General features: G+C 53.6%; 1 protein-coding gene and 1 pseudogene across 1 annotated transcript in view; one reads left to right on the top strand and one right to left on the bottom strand.

The window, feature by feature from the left end:
- SPTBN5 (spectrin beta, non-erythrocytic 5) overlaps positions 1-12,621 on the bottom strand; it is a 64,300-nt gene that overhangs the window by 50,163 nt on the left and 1,516 nt on the right. The window contains 17 exon segments of the mRNA XM_066341681.1: positions 217-296; positions 299-393; positions 395-412; positions 957-993; positions 996-1,095; positions 1,345-1,362; positions 4,426-4,456; positions 4,458-4,494; positions 4,497-4,572; positions 7,255-7,419; positions 7,685-7,725; positions 7,728-7,766; positions 7,769-7,821; positions 7,823-7,866; positions 8,265-8,298; positions 12,100-12,222; positions 12,325-12,502. Of these exon segments, the coding sequence (XP_066197778.1) occupies positions 217-296; positions 299-393; positions 395-412; positions 957-993; positions 996-1,095; positions 1,345-1,362; positions 4,426-4,456; positions 4,458-4,494; positions 4,497-4,572; positions 7,255-7,419; positions 7,685-7,725; positions 7,728-7,766; positions 7,769-7,821; positions 7,823-7,866; positions 8,265-8,298; positions 12,100-12,222; positions 12,325-12,502 (1,169 nt within the window).
- Positions 1,687-2,949, top strand: LOC136375720 (interferon-inducible double-stranded RNA-dependent protein kinase activator A pseudogene; annotated as a pseudogene).

The raw sequence follows: 12,621 nt of genomic DNA, 5'->3' as shown, positions 1-12,621 counted from the left end.
TCACAGCAGCCTTCTATCACCCAGGCACTATGGCTTCCATTCTATGGATGGTGCACAGTGACGTTAGGTGAGTGGCTCTGGCCACACAACCAGGAAGTGGCAGGGGCAGGCTTCAGCCCAGGTGTGTCTGACTCCGGGGCCCCGCTGCCCTCCCCTCTTCTCAGTGCCACCTTCCCTTTGTCATTCGTCTCAACGAGTCTCCTCTGGACAATCTGCCCTGGTGCAGGCGGGAGAGTGGTGGTAGTACAGGGGGACCTAGGTCACGACGGAGCGCTCATCAGGCTGCAGGGCCGCACATCCTCGGGGTCCAGCAGCCGAGCAATGCCCAGCTTCTGCTCAGCCACGCGGAGAGCAAGGTTGAGGCTGGGCAGTGGGTGGTCAGGCCGCAGGGAGGTAGTCAAGCAGGTCTGGCCTGGACAGAGAGCAGACAGGGCTCTTCACCAGAGCCATTTACTGCTTGGGCGTAAGTAGACTTGTTAAAAAGGCCAATAAGCTCCTATTGGTCGCTCACACCTTACTGGGCATTAGTTCTCCCCTGATACTCACCTGAGAGCCTGGCTGGGAGAATAAGGCTCTGACAGAGAGGATAGGGTTAATTTGGCTCAGGGGCCAGGCTCCTGGGGAGGGGGAGCCCCAAAGGGCCGGTGCTTGCGAGGAAGAAGACTGAGAGTACAGCCAGGGACACAAAATGGAGACAGGAAGGGCTCAAAGGCAAACCTGGCCAATTGCGTGGAATTTCCTAGAAAAGGGGGTTTGGGGTGATCACAGACCAGGGCCTTGGCTAGCAGCCCTCTCTACTTCTGTGCCCAGGGTGCAGGGGTCAGGGTACATGGGACGATGGGCAGGTGGAGGACTTGAGCCCCAGAGCAGTTGCTCAGTGGGTGGAAGCCTCCAGGAAGAAGGCTGAGGCCTGTCTCAGGCCAGGTCAGGGCTGGGACCCTCTTTCACACACACACCTGTGGGTGTGGATGAGGGTGCTGAAGCCCAGCCCGTGCTACAGCTACGGGAGAAGTCGGTGATGTTGATGTTGGCATAGCAGGCTGTCTTCCACTGGCACCAGACCAGCAGAGCTTCCTTGGCAGACAGCAAAGCTTCCTTGGTCTGTGATTACCCCCTTTTCTAGGAAATTCCACGCAATTGGCCAGGTTTGCCTTTGAGCCCTTCCTGTCTCCATTTTGTGTTCCTGGCTGTACTCTCAGTCTTCTTCCTCGCAAGCACCAGCCCTTTGGGGCTCTGCCCCCAGCCCCTGAGCCAAATTAACCCTATCCTCTCTGTCAGAGCCTTATTCTTCCAGCCAGGCTCTCGGGTGAGTATCAGGGGAGAACTAATGCCCAGTAAGGTTGCACTGGCCCCAAGCTCCTCCTGGAGTGACAGAGCATGCAGAGGTAGATGGGGAGGCAGCAGAGCCTGTAGCTGTGGGGGAGGCAGGCTGGGTGTGGCTGTGATCCTGCTTCCCCACCTTCCAAAGCCATGAACGCTGATGGTGCTTCTAAAGCAGGGGTAGTCAACCTTTTTATACCCACCGCCCACTTCTGTATCTCTATTAGTAGTAAAATTTTCTAACCGCCCACTGGTTCCACAGTAATGGTGATTTATTGATATAAAGTAGGGAAGTAATTTTACTTTATAAAATTTATAAAGAAGAGGCAAAAGGGACACTGGAGGGGAGCTGAAGGGGTGGGAGTCGGGAGGAGAGCGGGGAGAGGAGCCCGGAGGGGAGGCGGCGGCGACGGCGCTGGAGCGCTCCTCTCGGGGACCGGCCGACCCGGGGAGCGAAGACATCGATCTGTACCGCTCTTCCTCTCGCCGCTCAGCCCTACCTTCTCGACATGTCCCAGAGCCGGCATCGCGCCGCGGACCCGCCTTTGGAGCGCGAGGACAGCGGGACCTTCAGTTTGGGGAAGATGATTACAGCTAAACCAGGGAAAACACCGATTCAGGTATTACACGAATACAGCATGAAGACCAAGAACATCCCGGTTTATGAATGTGAAAGATCCGATATGCAAATTCACGTGCCCACTTTCACCTTCAGAGTAACCGTTGGTGACATAACCTGCACAGGTGAAGGTACAAGTAAGAAGCTGGCGAAGCATAGAGCTGCAGAGGCCGCCATAAACATTTTGAAAGCCAATGCAAGTATTTGCTTTGCAGTTCCTGACCCCTTAATGCCTGACCCTTCCAAGCAACCAAAGAACCAGCTTAATCCTATTGGTTCATTACAGGAATTAGCTATTCATCATGGCTGGAGACTTCCTGAATACACCCTTTCCCAGGAGGGAGGACCTGCTCATAAGAGAGAATATACCACAATTTGCAAGCTAGAGTCATTTATGGAAACTGGAAAGGGGGCATCAAAAAAACAAGCCAAGAGAAATGCTGTTGAGAAATTTCTTGCCAAATTCAGTAATATTTCTCCAGAGAACCACATTTCTTTAACAAATGTAGTAGGACATTCGTTAGGATGTACCTGGCATTCCTTGAGGAATTCTCCTGGTGAAAAGATCAACTTCCTGAAAAGAACCCTTCTTAGTATTCCAAATACAGATTATATCCAACTGCTTAGTGAAATCGCCAAGGAACAAGGTTTTAATATAACGTATTTGGATATAGAGGAACTGAGTGCCAATGGACAGTATCAGTGCCTTGCTGAACTATCCACCAGTCCCATCACAGTCTGCCACGGCTCTGGGATCTCCTGTGGCAATGCCCAGAGTGATGCTGCCCACAATGCTTTGCAGTATTTAAAGATAATTGCAGAAAGAAAGTAAACTTGGAGCAACTTAGAACACCCTTCAGCAGTACATAAAAACTTTCTCTTTCACCCCTTCCCAAGTAAAACGTGTACTGTAATGTTTGAGGTTTTGTGCTGTTTCTAAATCTCTTTCATAGATTCCATCAGCAATCCAGATTTAATTATCTCCTAGTTGTTATTAAACTCTTTTTAATGGCTTCAAAAAAAATTTATAAAGAAGAGTTACAGCAAGTTAAAGCATATAATAATAATTACTTACCAAGTACTTTATGTCAGATTTTCACTAAGTTTGGCAGAATAAATCTTTATAAAACAACTTACTATAGTTAAATCTATCTTTTTATTTATACTTTGGTTGCTCCGCTACCGCCCACCATGAAAGCTGGAATGCCCACTAGTGGGAAGTAGGGACCAGGTTGACTACCACTGTTAAATCTAAAGAATCAGGGTCTTATGAATTTCTGTACAGTTCGGACTCACGAGGCAAAAGACACACCAGATTCAAATAACTGGGCAGAGGGCTGAAACTCTTAGGCGGAATCAGCCCCGAGAAACAGCGCCACTGCATATTTATTGAGTTCCAAAAGCCATAGCTCAGCAGAGAAACTAGAAAGTTACACAAGCCTTTTCTCCCATCCACTTCATCTCCAACCCTGCACATCTAATGTTTCTTTTCATGAACAAGGACACAAGAAGAGAGTTCCAGAGCTTATCAATCACAGAGGACATCTGGTTCTTGGAGGCATTTCTCCAAGAATCCTGAATACATGCATTCGAGTAACCCTGGCCAGTGTCTCTTTATGGCTAATATACTCCAAGATCTCTCGTCTCCAATTAACCCTTGCTCTGCAGTTAACTGTCGTTTATATTGGTGCAGGGTCGTCTCCTACATCAGGGTGTCTGAAAGCTGTTACCTCCAAGCAGCTGGCTTTGAGTTACAACTGGTGACAACAATAGCAGTAGCCCCCATTTTTTCAGCCCTTCAAATGGGCTGGGCATTGTGCTAACCAACCCTATGCCACATGGAATTGAGGCCAGCTTCATTAGACCCACTCCTGGTCACTGTGGGCTTTCTGCCATCTAGGCTTTGGTCCCATGCACATAGCTCTCCACCCGTCACAGCCCTGTAAGGTAGGCACTATCAGTATTTATGTTCTAAGGGTGACACAGTGAGGTGCAGTAAGAGATTAAGAAGCTGTCCAGTATCCCCCAGCTGTTGGGGAGGGTCTCACTTGACCCAGAACTGTTGACAGGGAGCCCACCTGTGATGTATGAGTCCACCTGTCTCCCACCTGAATGCCTCATGCAGCTGCCTGAGGGAAGATCAGGTGCTTTTTGCAGGCTGAGAAATGACTATCTGTATTCCCCACCCCCTGCATGTTCCTCTTATTGACACTGCCATTTCCTTTATTTTGCCGTTCACTAGTGAATGACTTGTCCCAGCTCAGATCTGAAGCCCATGAATCTAGTTCTTTCTCACTTCAGCATATGACAATCTCTCTGACATTCCAAGTTGTTTGCTGGTGGTTGAAGAGTGAATAGTAACTGTGTGGATATCAGGGATCTGCTGTGGGGATGACAGTGGGTGGACCTGCTCTGTGTGTGGACCTGGGGAACCGGCGGTGCAGCCAGGGCTGGGCTGGGTAATCGCACTAGGGGGTGAGACAGACCCTGTCTAGGGAGATGTGGGAATCTGGAAACCAGGATGATGACCCAGATGAGTCCCGAGATGAGTGTCTGTCTCTGTCCACGATGTCCTCTGGCTCAGTGAGGGGGATCGGCACCGGTGGGCACGGTTGGCTGGCTCGGCGTGGAGCCTGTGCACCAGAGAAGGCTCAGAGTAATCGCTAGTCCAGGGAAGCGTCCTGGAATCTGTCCTGCCCCACAGGATCCCCAAGCCAGAAGCAGAGGCAGGGTACAAAGCCAGGCAAGCAAAGGCTTTCTAATTGCTTGGGGCTTTGGCCCAAGCCCACCAGGGTGAAGCCCCAGCCTGGTGAACTTAGCTGGACCACTGGAGTGGGGGTACCCCCCATATGAGAGCTACAGGTAAACTCCCCATACGGTCTGGCAGAAAGCTGGCCTCAGCCAGTCATCCGCCCTGTGGGAGGGGCTGCAACCCGGGTACTATCCATGGGTCCACTTTGCTATAGCCCTGTGGTAGGTAGAGGATGCGCCCCATGCTCTGCCCTCTTCTCCTGGCATCCCCAAACCCTTTTGCATTCACCTCAGCTTGGAGTTGGAGTATCTGGCTGATGGGGTATTGGTCTGCTCATACCAACTAATGAGTGCTGATCTTCCCAACCTTCTGTTTCATGACAAAATGCTGGTAGCTTGAAATCAACCACGGTGGGGCTGTCAGTGCCTCAGAAACCAGCAAATGCTACAAACCAGGGCCTTAATTTCCCCCCCAGGGAGCTGGTTGTTAAAGATTTACCCAGCACGCCACTGATCTGGGTTTAACTGAACTGTCTCCCCTGAAATAGGTCCCCATGGTCAGACCTGGGCTTTGCTGACTGCAGTCCCGGAGTCTGGCATAGAGCGCCAGCACATCGCATTCTCCAGAAGTGAGTTCCTCCCACATTCTGCTACTTATTAATCAGGATTTGGGGCAACTCCCTTGTTTTTGCTTGACCTCAGCTGTCTTGGATGAATAGTAGAGATGAGGTTGTCACCTTCACAAGCTGCGTATCAGTGACAGGACCGGGATGTAAGCTGGAGGGGAGCTGCAGGGCCTCTGCCATGGGGCTTGCACCCTTCCCAAGTTCCCCAACGGGAGCTGGCTGGCTCGCAGGCCATTACCCCTGGGGCCAAGTAGCACCTGGCATTCTGTGGCAGCAGCTTCCTGCTTTTCCCTGTGCTCGGGGATCACAGTGCTCCTGTCCCTTGTTATGGTTTCTTACCTCCTCAGACTCCCTCCAGCACACCAGGCTCCCGCGGGACTGACTGCTGTGACCTCCAATCCAGGACATAGGTGACAGGCAGACACACTCAGGCTCAGCCCAGCCAGTTCCAGTTCAGTGACTTCACATCCTCTCTGACAGCCACCTCTCAGCGGAGCCCTCCTAATTCCTGCTTCTCAGTATAAATGACCCCTGCAAAGCCCCCAACACAGACCATGAGGGTTCTGCTGTGTCCCTGGAGCACCTATCTCCCTTTAGTGACTATTTCTTTCTTCTTCTTTCTTTCTTCCTTCCTCCCCTCCCTCTCTTTTTCCCTCCTTCCTTCCTTCCCTCTCTCCCTCCCTCCTTCCCTCCCTTTTCTCTTCTCTTCTCTTCTCTTCTTTTCCTTTTTCTCTCTTTCTTTCTCTCTCTCTCTCTCTCTCTCCCTCTCTTTCTTTCTTTCTTTCTTTCTTTCTTTCTTTCTTTCTTTCTTTCTTTCTTTCTTTCTTTCTTTCTTTCTTTCTTTCTTCTTTCCTTCCTTCCTTCTCTTTAGTGAAAAAGAGACAGACAGGAAGGGGGAGAAATGAGAAGCATCAATTCTTTCTTGCAGCACCTTAGTTGTTCATGGATTGATTTCTCATACGTGCCTTGACTGGGGGCTCCAGTTGAGCCAGTGACCCCTTGCTCAAGCCAGCGACTTTGGGGTCATGTCTATGATCCCACACTCAAACTGATGACTCCGCGCTCAAGCTGGTGAACCTCGCGCTCAAGCCAGATGAGCTTGTCAAGCCAGTGACCTCAGGGTTTTGAACCTGGGTCCTCCATATCCCAGGCCGATACTCTATCCACTGTGCACCGCCTGGTCAGGCTAGTGACTATCTCTTTGGCTTTTACTTTCTTTCAGGGTCCATCATTTGCTGAGGCCCCTTCCTGCTAGCTGGCCCAGCTTCTGCAAGGCAGACTCTGAATCTCTCCCCTCCACAGCGTGGCTCAGTGTCTGGGACCCTTACCCTGTGTCCTAACCACAGCCTGCCTCCCGTGGCCCCATATATGGGCTCTGATGGTTGGTGACCATAGGTCTTGCCTGGTAAACAGTTTCCTCAGTTATGAAAAGAGAAGGTTAAGAGTGCACCGAATCTGCCTGACCTGTGGTGGCGCAGTGGATAAAGTGTCGACCTGGAAATGCTGAGGTCGCCGGTTCGAAACCCTGGGCTTGCCTGGTCAAGGCACATATGGGAGTTGATGCTTCCAGCTCCTCCCCACCTTCTATTCTCTCTCTCCCTCTCTGTCTCTTTCTCCCTTTCTCTCTCCTCTCTAAAAAATGAATATATAAAATTAAAAAAAAAATAGAATGCACCGAATCTTCTAGCTTAGAATCCTGCAATTCTCTCACTACAGTCAGGGGCAGAGCACAGTCACGCCCACTAGGGATGATGGCTGCTGGTTGGGTGCTCTCTTAGCTGGGAATACAGGGCTAGGCAGGGCCTTGCTCCTTCTGGAGTCAGACTCCAGAGCCCCTGCTGTGCCCTGTGGCCAGCCCAGGAGAGACAGTCTAGGAGGCCAGCCCGTCCCTGCTGCCCACCCAGCACCGTGCCCAGAAGCCCTCTTCCCAGGGCCCACCTCGGCCCCGAGGAAGGCAGAGCCCAGCTGCTGTTCCCCAGGGGGTGCATGCACATTCGGCCCCAGCTGGGGGTGGCCGGGCCTCACGGAGACCAGCTCCAGCAGTCGCAGTAGGTGGGTGCTGTCAGCCAGCTCTGTGTACAGGTTCTGGAGCTTGAGGCCCACCTGGGACAGAAAGGGGGAAGACACGGGGTCAGCCCAGCCTCACCTGTCGGCCCCATCCCAGGACCTGTGAGGAGCGGTGCAGAGCAGCTGCCTCGAGGAAGGAGCATTGGCCTCAGCTGTGCTGGTGGGTGGAGAGACGCCTCAGCTGTGCTGGTGGGTGGAGAGACGCCTCAGCTGGACGACCTCCTCACCGGCTCCCGGGTCCCCTGGCCAGAGAGCTGGGGGGAGGTAGAGGTGTGCTATGAACCACCCTGGCTGCACTCACCCGGCCCTGCTGGAAGATGTTGTTGATCCAGTTGGTGAAGTCTTCTCCTGCGTCCACATGTGCTGTGCCTGCAGCTTGTGAGAGTCTTGTAGGCAGAGTCCGTGGCAGGACGGGGCTGGGAAAGCTGTCCCAAGGCTGTGTCCGGCCTCCTGCTTCAGGTGTCCTGTAGCCCCAAGGAGTTGCTTGAGGTTGTGGGGCTAATGAACCATCAGCCCTAGAGCCCTTTGGGGATGAGGGGCTAGTGGACAGAAGTTTCCCTAAGCTGGAGATGTTGGGGGTAGGGAGGCTTGGGGAGGAGTGTGGATATGATGACTCCTCTGTGGGACAGTCTTGCCTCTTCTAGGAGTAAGGGGACCCTTCCTGTCACACTGCCCCCACATTTGGTGGAAGGTTGCAGCTTAGCCAGGTAATGTTCTGTGCTCCTGGTCAGCGTCCTGCACTTGAATGGTTCAGGGCCCCTTTTGCCCACCCCACTTTCCAGAGTCTTCTCAGAGCTCTGATGCCAGAGGTCTCCCCTGGGCCACAGGGATTGGTTGCCACTCCTTGGCATAAATAGGGTGGTGGAAGGAAAACAGCTCACCTTACCGATGTCTGGGTCTGGGGTGGAGACCTGGCTGGACAGATGGAGACAGAAGACAGCAGGAACTGTTTAGGGGGGGGGGAGAGAGCCATTAGGAGAGACCAAGGCTGGAGCTGGGGTTACGCCATGTCTCTCCTCTTGAGCCAGCAGGTCGGTGAGCACAGCACACAGCCAGCGTTAGCCTCCCCCCTGCCACAGGGCGTGGAGGGGGAGCTCAGGAATGCTCCAGACCATTGCCCCAGGATCCCTCCTTTATCATGTCTCCAGTGTCAGGTGGGGGTCCTGGTTCCCAAGACACAGGGGCCCATAGGGTGGCCTGCAGCCGGCTGGAATTGGGAGCCCTATGGAGGAGCCGCAGCCTGGGTAAAAACTGGAACGTAGAATCTCTGGTCAGAAGCTTCTGCAGTGGGGGCCTGCCTCTCTGCACCCCACAGTGCCTCTTTGGGAGCACCCACAGGGAAGGGGTGGGAGGGAACATGCTGGACTGGGGCCCCACCACTCCCCTCCTGGGGAATGGGTCAGACCCTGGGCTCAGCTTCCCAGCCCCGACAGAACCGCACCCAACTTAGCCTGGGGTTCACTGGCAGTACTCTCCCATGCTGGGGTTACTTTCTGAAAGAGGTTCCCCTGGAGGGGTAACCTGACCCAAAGAGGCCATGAGGACGGCCGTAGCTCCTCCCAATCCAGAGCCAGGGCTCTCGCGTGCGCCGCCCCTGGAGTCGCTGTGCGCTCCAGGCAGGGCTGCTCTCTCTCCCTCCCTGAGCGACAGGACAGCGTGCGAGGGGGAGAGTGCGAGGGGGAGAGTGCGAGGGGGAAGGGGAGTTCTGTTCACACGGTTCACAGCATAGTATGGCTGAACTCGGGGTAGCAGTCTCTGAACTGGGGTATGTGTCTTGGTTCATTCATCTAGCAGCCTTGGGAGACTCCGGAAGGAGACAGCACTTCTCACAGAGGCGTCCCGGACAGGCAAGGCCAACGAGGGGCCCAGTGGCCACAGCCTGCCCCTGAGAGACCGGGAGGATGAATCATACCTGAACCCAGGCTGTGGCTCTTGGGGTGAGGCAACTGCCCTACATCTGGGAGGAGCGTGTCCCTGTGAGAGTCCTGCTGCCACTGGCTGGCTGCCTGGTTCTTGGGATGAGCCCCAGCTACCTCCTCGCTCACAGCCCAGAGCCAATCAGTCTCCAGTGGCTGTTGCTGCGTGCCCCCCCCCCCCCCCCGTGCTCCATGCTCCGTCTCCCCACCCCACCCACTCTCACTGCCCCTGCAGGTGCTCATCGCGGGTCCTCCCCTGCCATCCTGCCTGCACAGCAGCCTACTCGGCCCCCTGATTCACCTCCCAGAGCACAACTCTGCTCACACCTATGAAGACTCTCCATTCTGCCCATGCCTGGACGGAAACAGAGTTTTCCTGCCCACTTCTGGGCTTCAGCTGTTCTCTTAGCTTAGAATGTCCCTTCTAGTCGCCGTTGTCCTATTCTATCAGCCCAGTTTCAATACTGCTCCTTGTAGTATTCTACGTCCCAGCTCGTTTCTCTTCCTATTAAGACCCTTGGCGCAGGGCACCTTGTGTGACGTGACCACTGGAGGATGGCAGGAAGTTGTATGACACTTTGCACACAGATCTCAGCAGAAGTTGTTGTATCTGAGGTTGTTGAGTGGAGCTGAAGAACTGCTTTTCTCCCCCGTTAGCTCAACTGCAGGAAAGCCACTGCACATTCTTTTGCAGTGACTGATTGTAGCCCCTACTGAAATGAGAATCCTGTTGGTTTTGGATTATTTACCTTAAAGGTAAGTGAAATCTCTAGTCAAATGGGTTTAAATAGTATAAAAGGAGTGTGGCAGGAGGACTTTAGGTGAGGTTTGATCCAGCAGCTCAAATGATGCCACCACACACCTGGATTACCTCTGCCTAACCTCCCTGTCCTGCCCTCAGCAGTTCTGGGCACCCTCTCAATGCCATTTATATTGTTGCACCAATAGGCTTGCTTCTTTGCATTGCATGGTTTAGAGAAGAGAACATTTCTCCTAAGAGTTGAAACAAGTCTGAAGGGCTTGGCTCTCATAGGCTTGAATTGAACCACATGTCCACTCCTGAACCAACTTCTGTGACCAGGGGATGAATTGCTCTAATTAGCTCAAGCCAATCAGGACCCACCCTGGAAAGAAGGGGTAGGGGGTCTAGCTCACCCAAACCTCATGGCTCAGACAGAGGGCGGGGAAGTGCGGAGTGCTCCCGAGAGGAAATTCTAAGTCTGGATCACCAGGAGGTAGATGGTTGCCAGTGGGAAAACCCCACATGTCTGCAGTGGGCGGTCCACCCGTGAGGTGTGGGAGAGGCAGGGGCAGTGCCCGCCGCCAGGCCTGCAGTCCAGCACTACGCACCTTCTGTGTATGGGAAGAGGGCATCACGGCAGGACTGCTCCTCTGAGTGTTCGGTGCTGCTGTTCCGTCCTTGGAAGGGTCCCCTCTAGTCTTGGCTTCCAGTCGCTCTCAGTGGGGGCGTTAGCTTCCCTTGAGGCCTGCCCCCAGTGGATGGAGCTGCTTTCCCTCTAAAGAAGCCCCATTTGGGGAGTCTCCTACCCAGAGCGAACACAGGAAGTCAGGGGTCACAAAGATAGTGTGCCAAAGGGGTACTCCATCTCCTAACTCCTCTGCCTGTTTCCGAATGGATGATGGGATCCCTGCTTTACTCCAGAGACAGCTAGCTGCACCCAGTCCCTGGACAATCAGAGCTGGGAGAGGAAAGGTAGTGGTTTTTTTCAGAAATTTATTGATCAGTAGACTCTTTTTTGACACTGCTAAAAAAGATTACAAAAAAATGTAGCATTGTGTATTAACTGCATTGGCTAATTGACATGTAACCTGACTGTTGGGAAAATGTTTAAAGTTAGGCTTGGTCACTTTTTTTCAGCTGTGCAGCCATAATACCTGATTTAACCACAGACATAGGACCTTGAGCCCTGCCTTAATGTAAGCTTCTTATGTAATCAAGGACATGGTTTTTGACAAAATGCCACTATTGTCTGATTAGCTGCACCTGAGTGCAGCTCAGCTGCTGCTGCTGCTGTCACTATTGTTGCTGCCACCCAATAAAGCATGCATCATCTACAGACAGGTCTGCACATCTTCTTCAGTTCCTGGCCCCAGCCTTATGTCCCTTGCCTCCAAACTCAGACTTGACACTTGGTATAGATGGCAGGATGGGGTAAGTGTCCCCACTACCCCACCAGAGGACATATGGCCTCAGACTGGGTTGTGGTACCCCCTGGCTGCGATCCTAACATCTTGGGCTCTTCCTGAGGAGTGGGGGGAGGTAGATGGGAGCCCGCAGGGTTTGGAGAAGGCCTTGTGTGTCCCTGAAGACGCAATTTCTGAGAAGTCTCGGGTTGCAGCCGGCCGAGTTGGCTGGCTGTTCCTCACGGCCTTGAAGCAGCAGCATGAAGCCCAAGTGGAAGTTTTATGGCTCGAGGAGGAACGGCTGGAAGCCTGTGGATGAGCTCTTGAGCACGAGCTCGCTTATCCAGGGAAGGACCCAAAATCTGTGGACACTGGTGAGCCTGGGAACAGGGGAGAGGAAGTTCCACCCCTGGCCCAGAACGGCATGCATGCCTGGTGGTGAAGCAGAGGCTGGGGCTTGACCAACCTCTAGCCCAGTGGAGGGGGGGGGGGTGGTCCGGAGGCCCCCCTGGAGGTGACAGAATTTACCATGTACACTACTTACACTCCCACCGAGCCGTGGGAGCTCAGGAAGCAGAGCCGGCAGCATCTGGGGGAGCCCATCCCAACTTGGCTCCTCCACTTATGGGAGGAAGGAGCAGACAGTCTGCATTACCGCCTGCTGAGATGGAGAGGCTGGCCACATCTGTCCTTGAGACAGTGACCGCAGAGCAGCTGGCGCTTGGGAGGCGCCCAGCGTGACCACTTGCTGAAGGACTGGCTGATGTGGATGGGACACCTGTCAGGTTGGAAAAGGCTCTACACGTGGGTGAGGGCTTTGAGAAACGAACAAAAAACACGCCCCCACAGAGGCAGGGGCTGTGGAGTAGATATTTCTTACAGCTCTGCGGAAGCACTCCAGATTAGGAGGTGCGAGCCGAAGAGCTCCAGTAGTAGGAGCTGAAAGCCGAACGCCAGCAACAGCAGACACTGGATGACACCAAACAGTTGCTGGAGGAGCAGCCGCCTTTGTGCCGGCGGAGCCACTCTGGGTCTGCGGTAATGGTTGCCTCTGACTTCTGCAAGGGTGAGGGTGCTGAGATGAGCCTTCTCAGGCTCAAAGCCCCGCAGCAGAGTGCGCGCCTCAGGGTCAGGCACAACCTGTAGAGCATTCTGCGGTCCAGCCCTCTACCCATAC

This window comes from Saccopteryx leptura, chromosome 6 (assembly GCF_036850995.1).
Source record: "Saccopteryx leptura isolate mSacLep1 chromosome 6, mSacLep1_pri_phased_curated, whole genome shotgun sequence".
Lineage (NCBI taxonomy): Eukaryota > Metazoa > Chordata > Mammalia > Chiroptera > Emballonuridae > Saccopteryx > Saccopteryx leptura.
The sequence above is the reverse complement of the archived record's forward strand: the minus strand, read 5'-3'. Positions and strand labels throughout refer to the sequence as shown.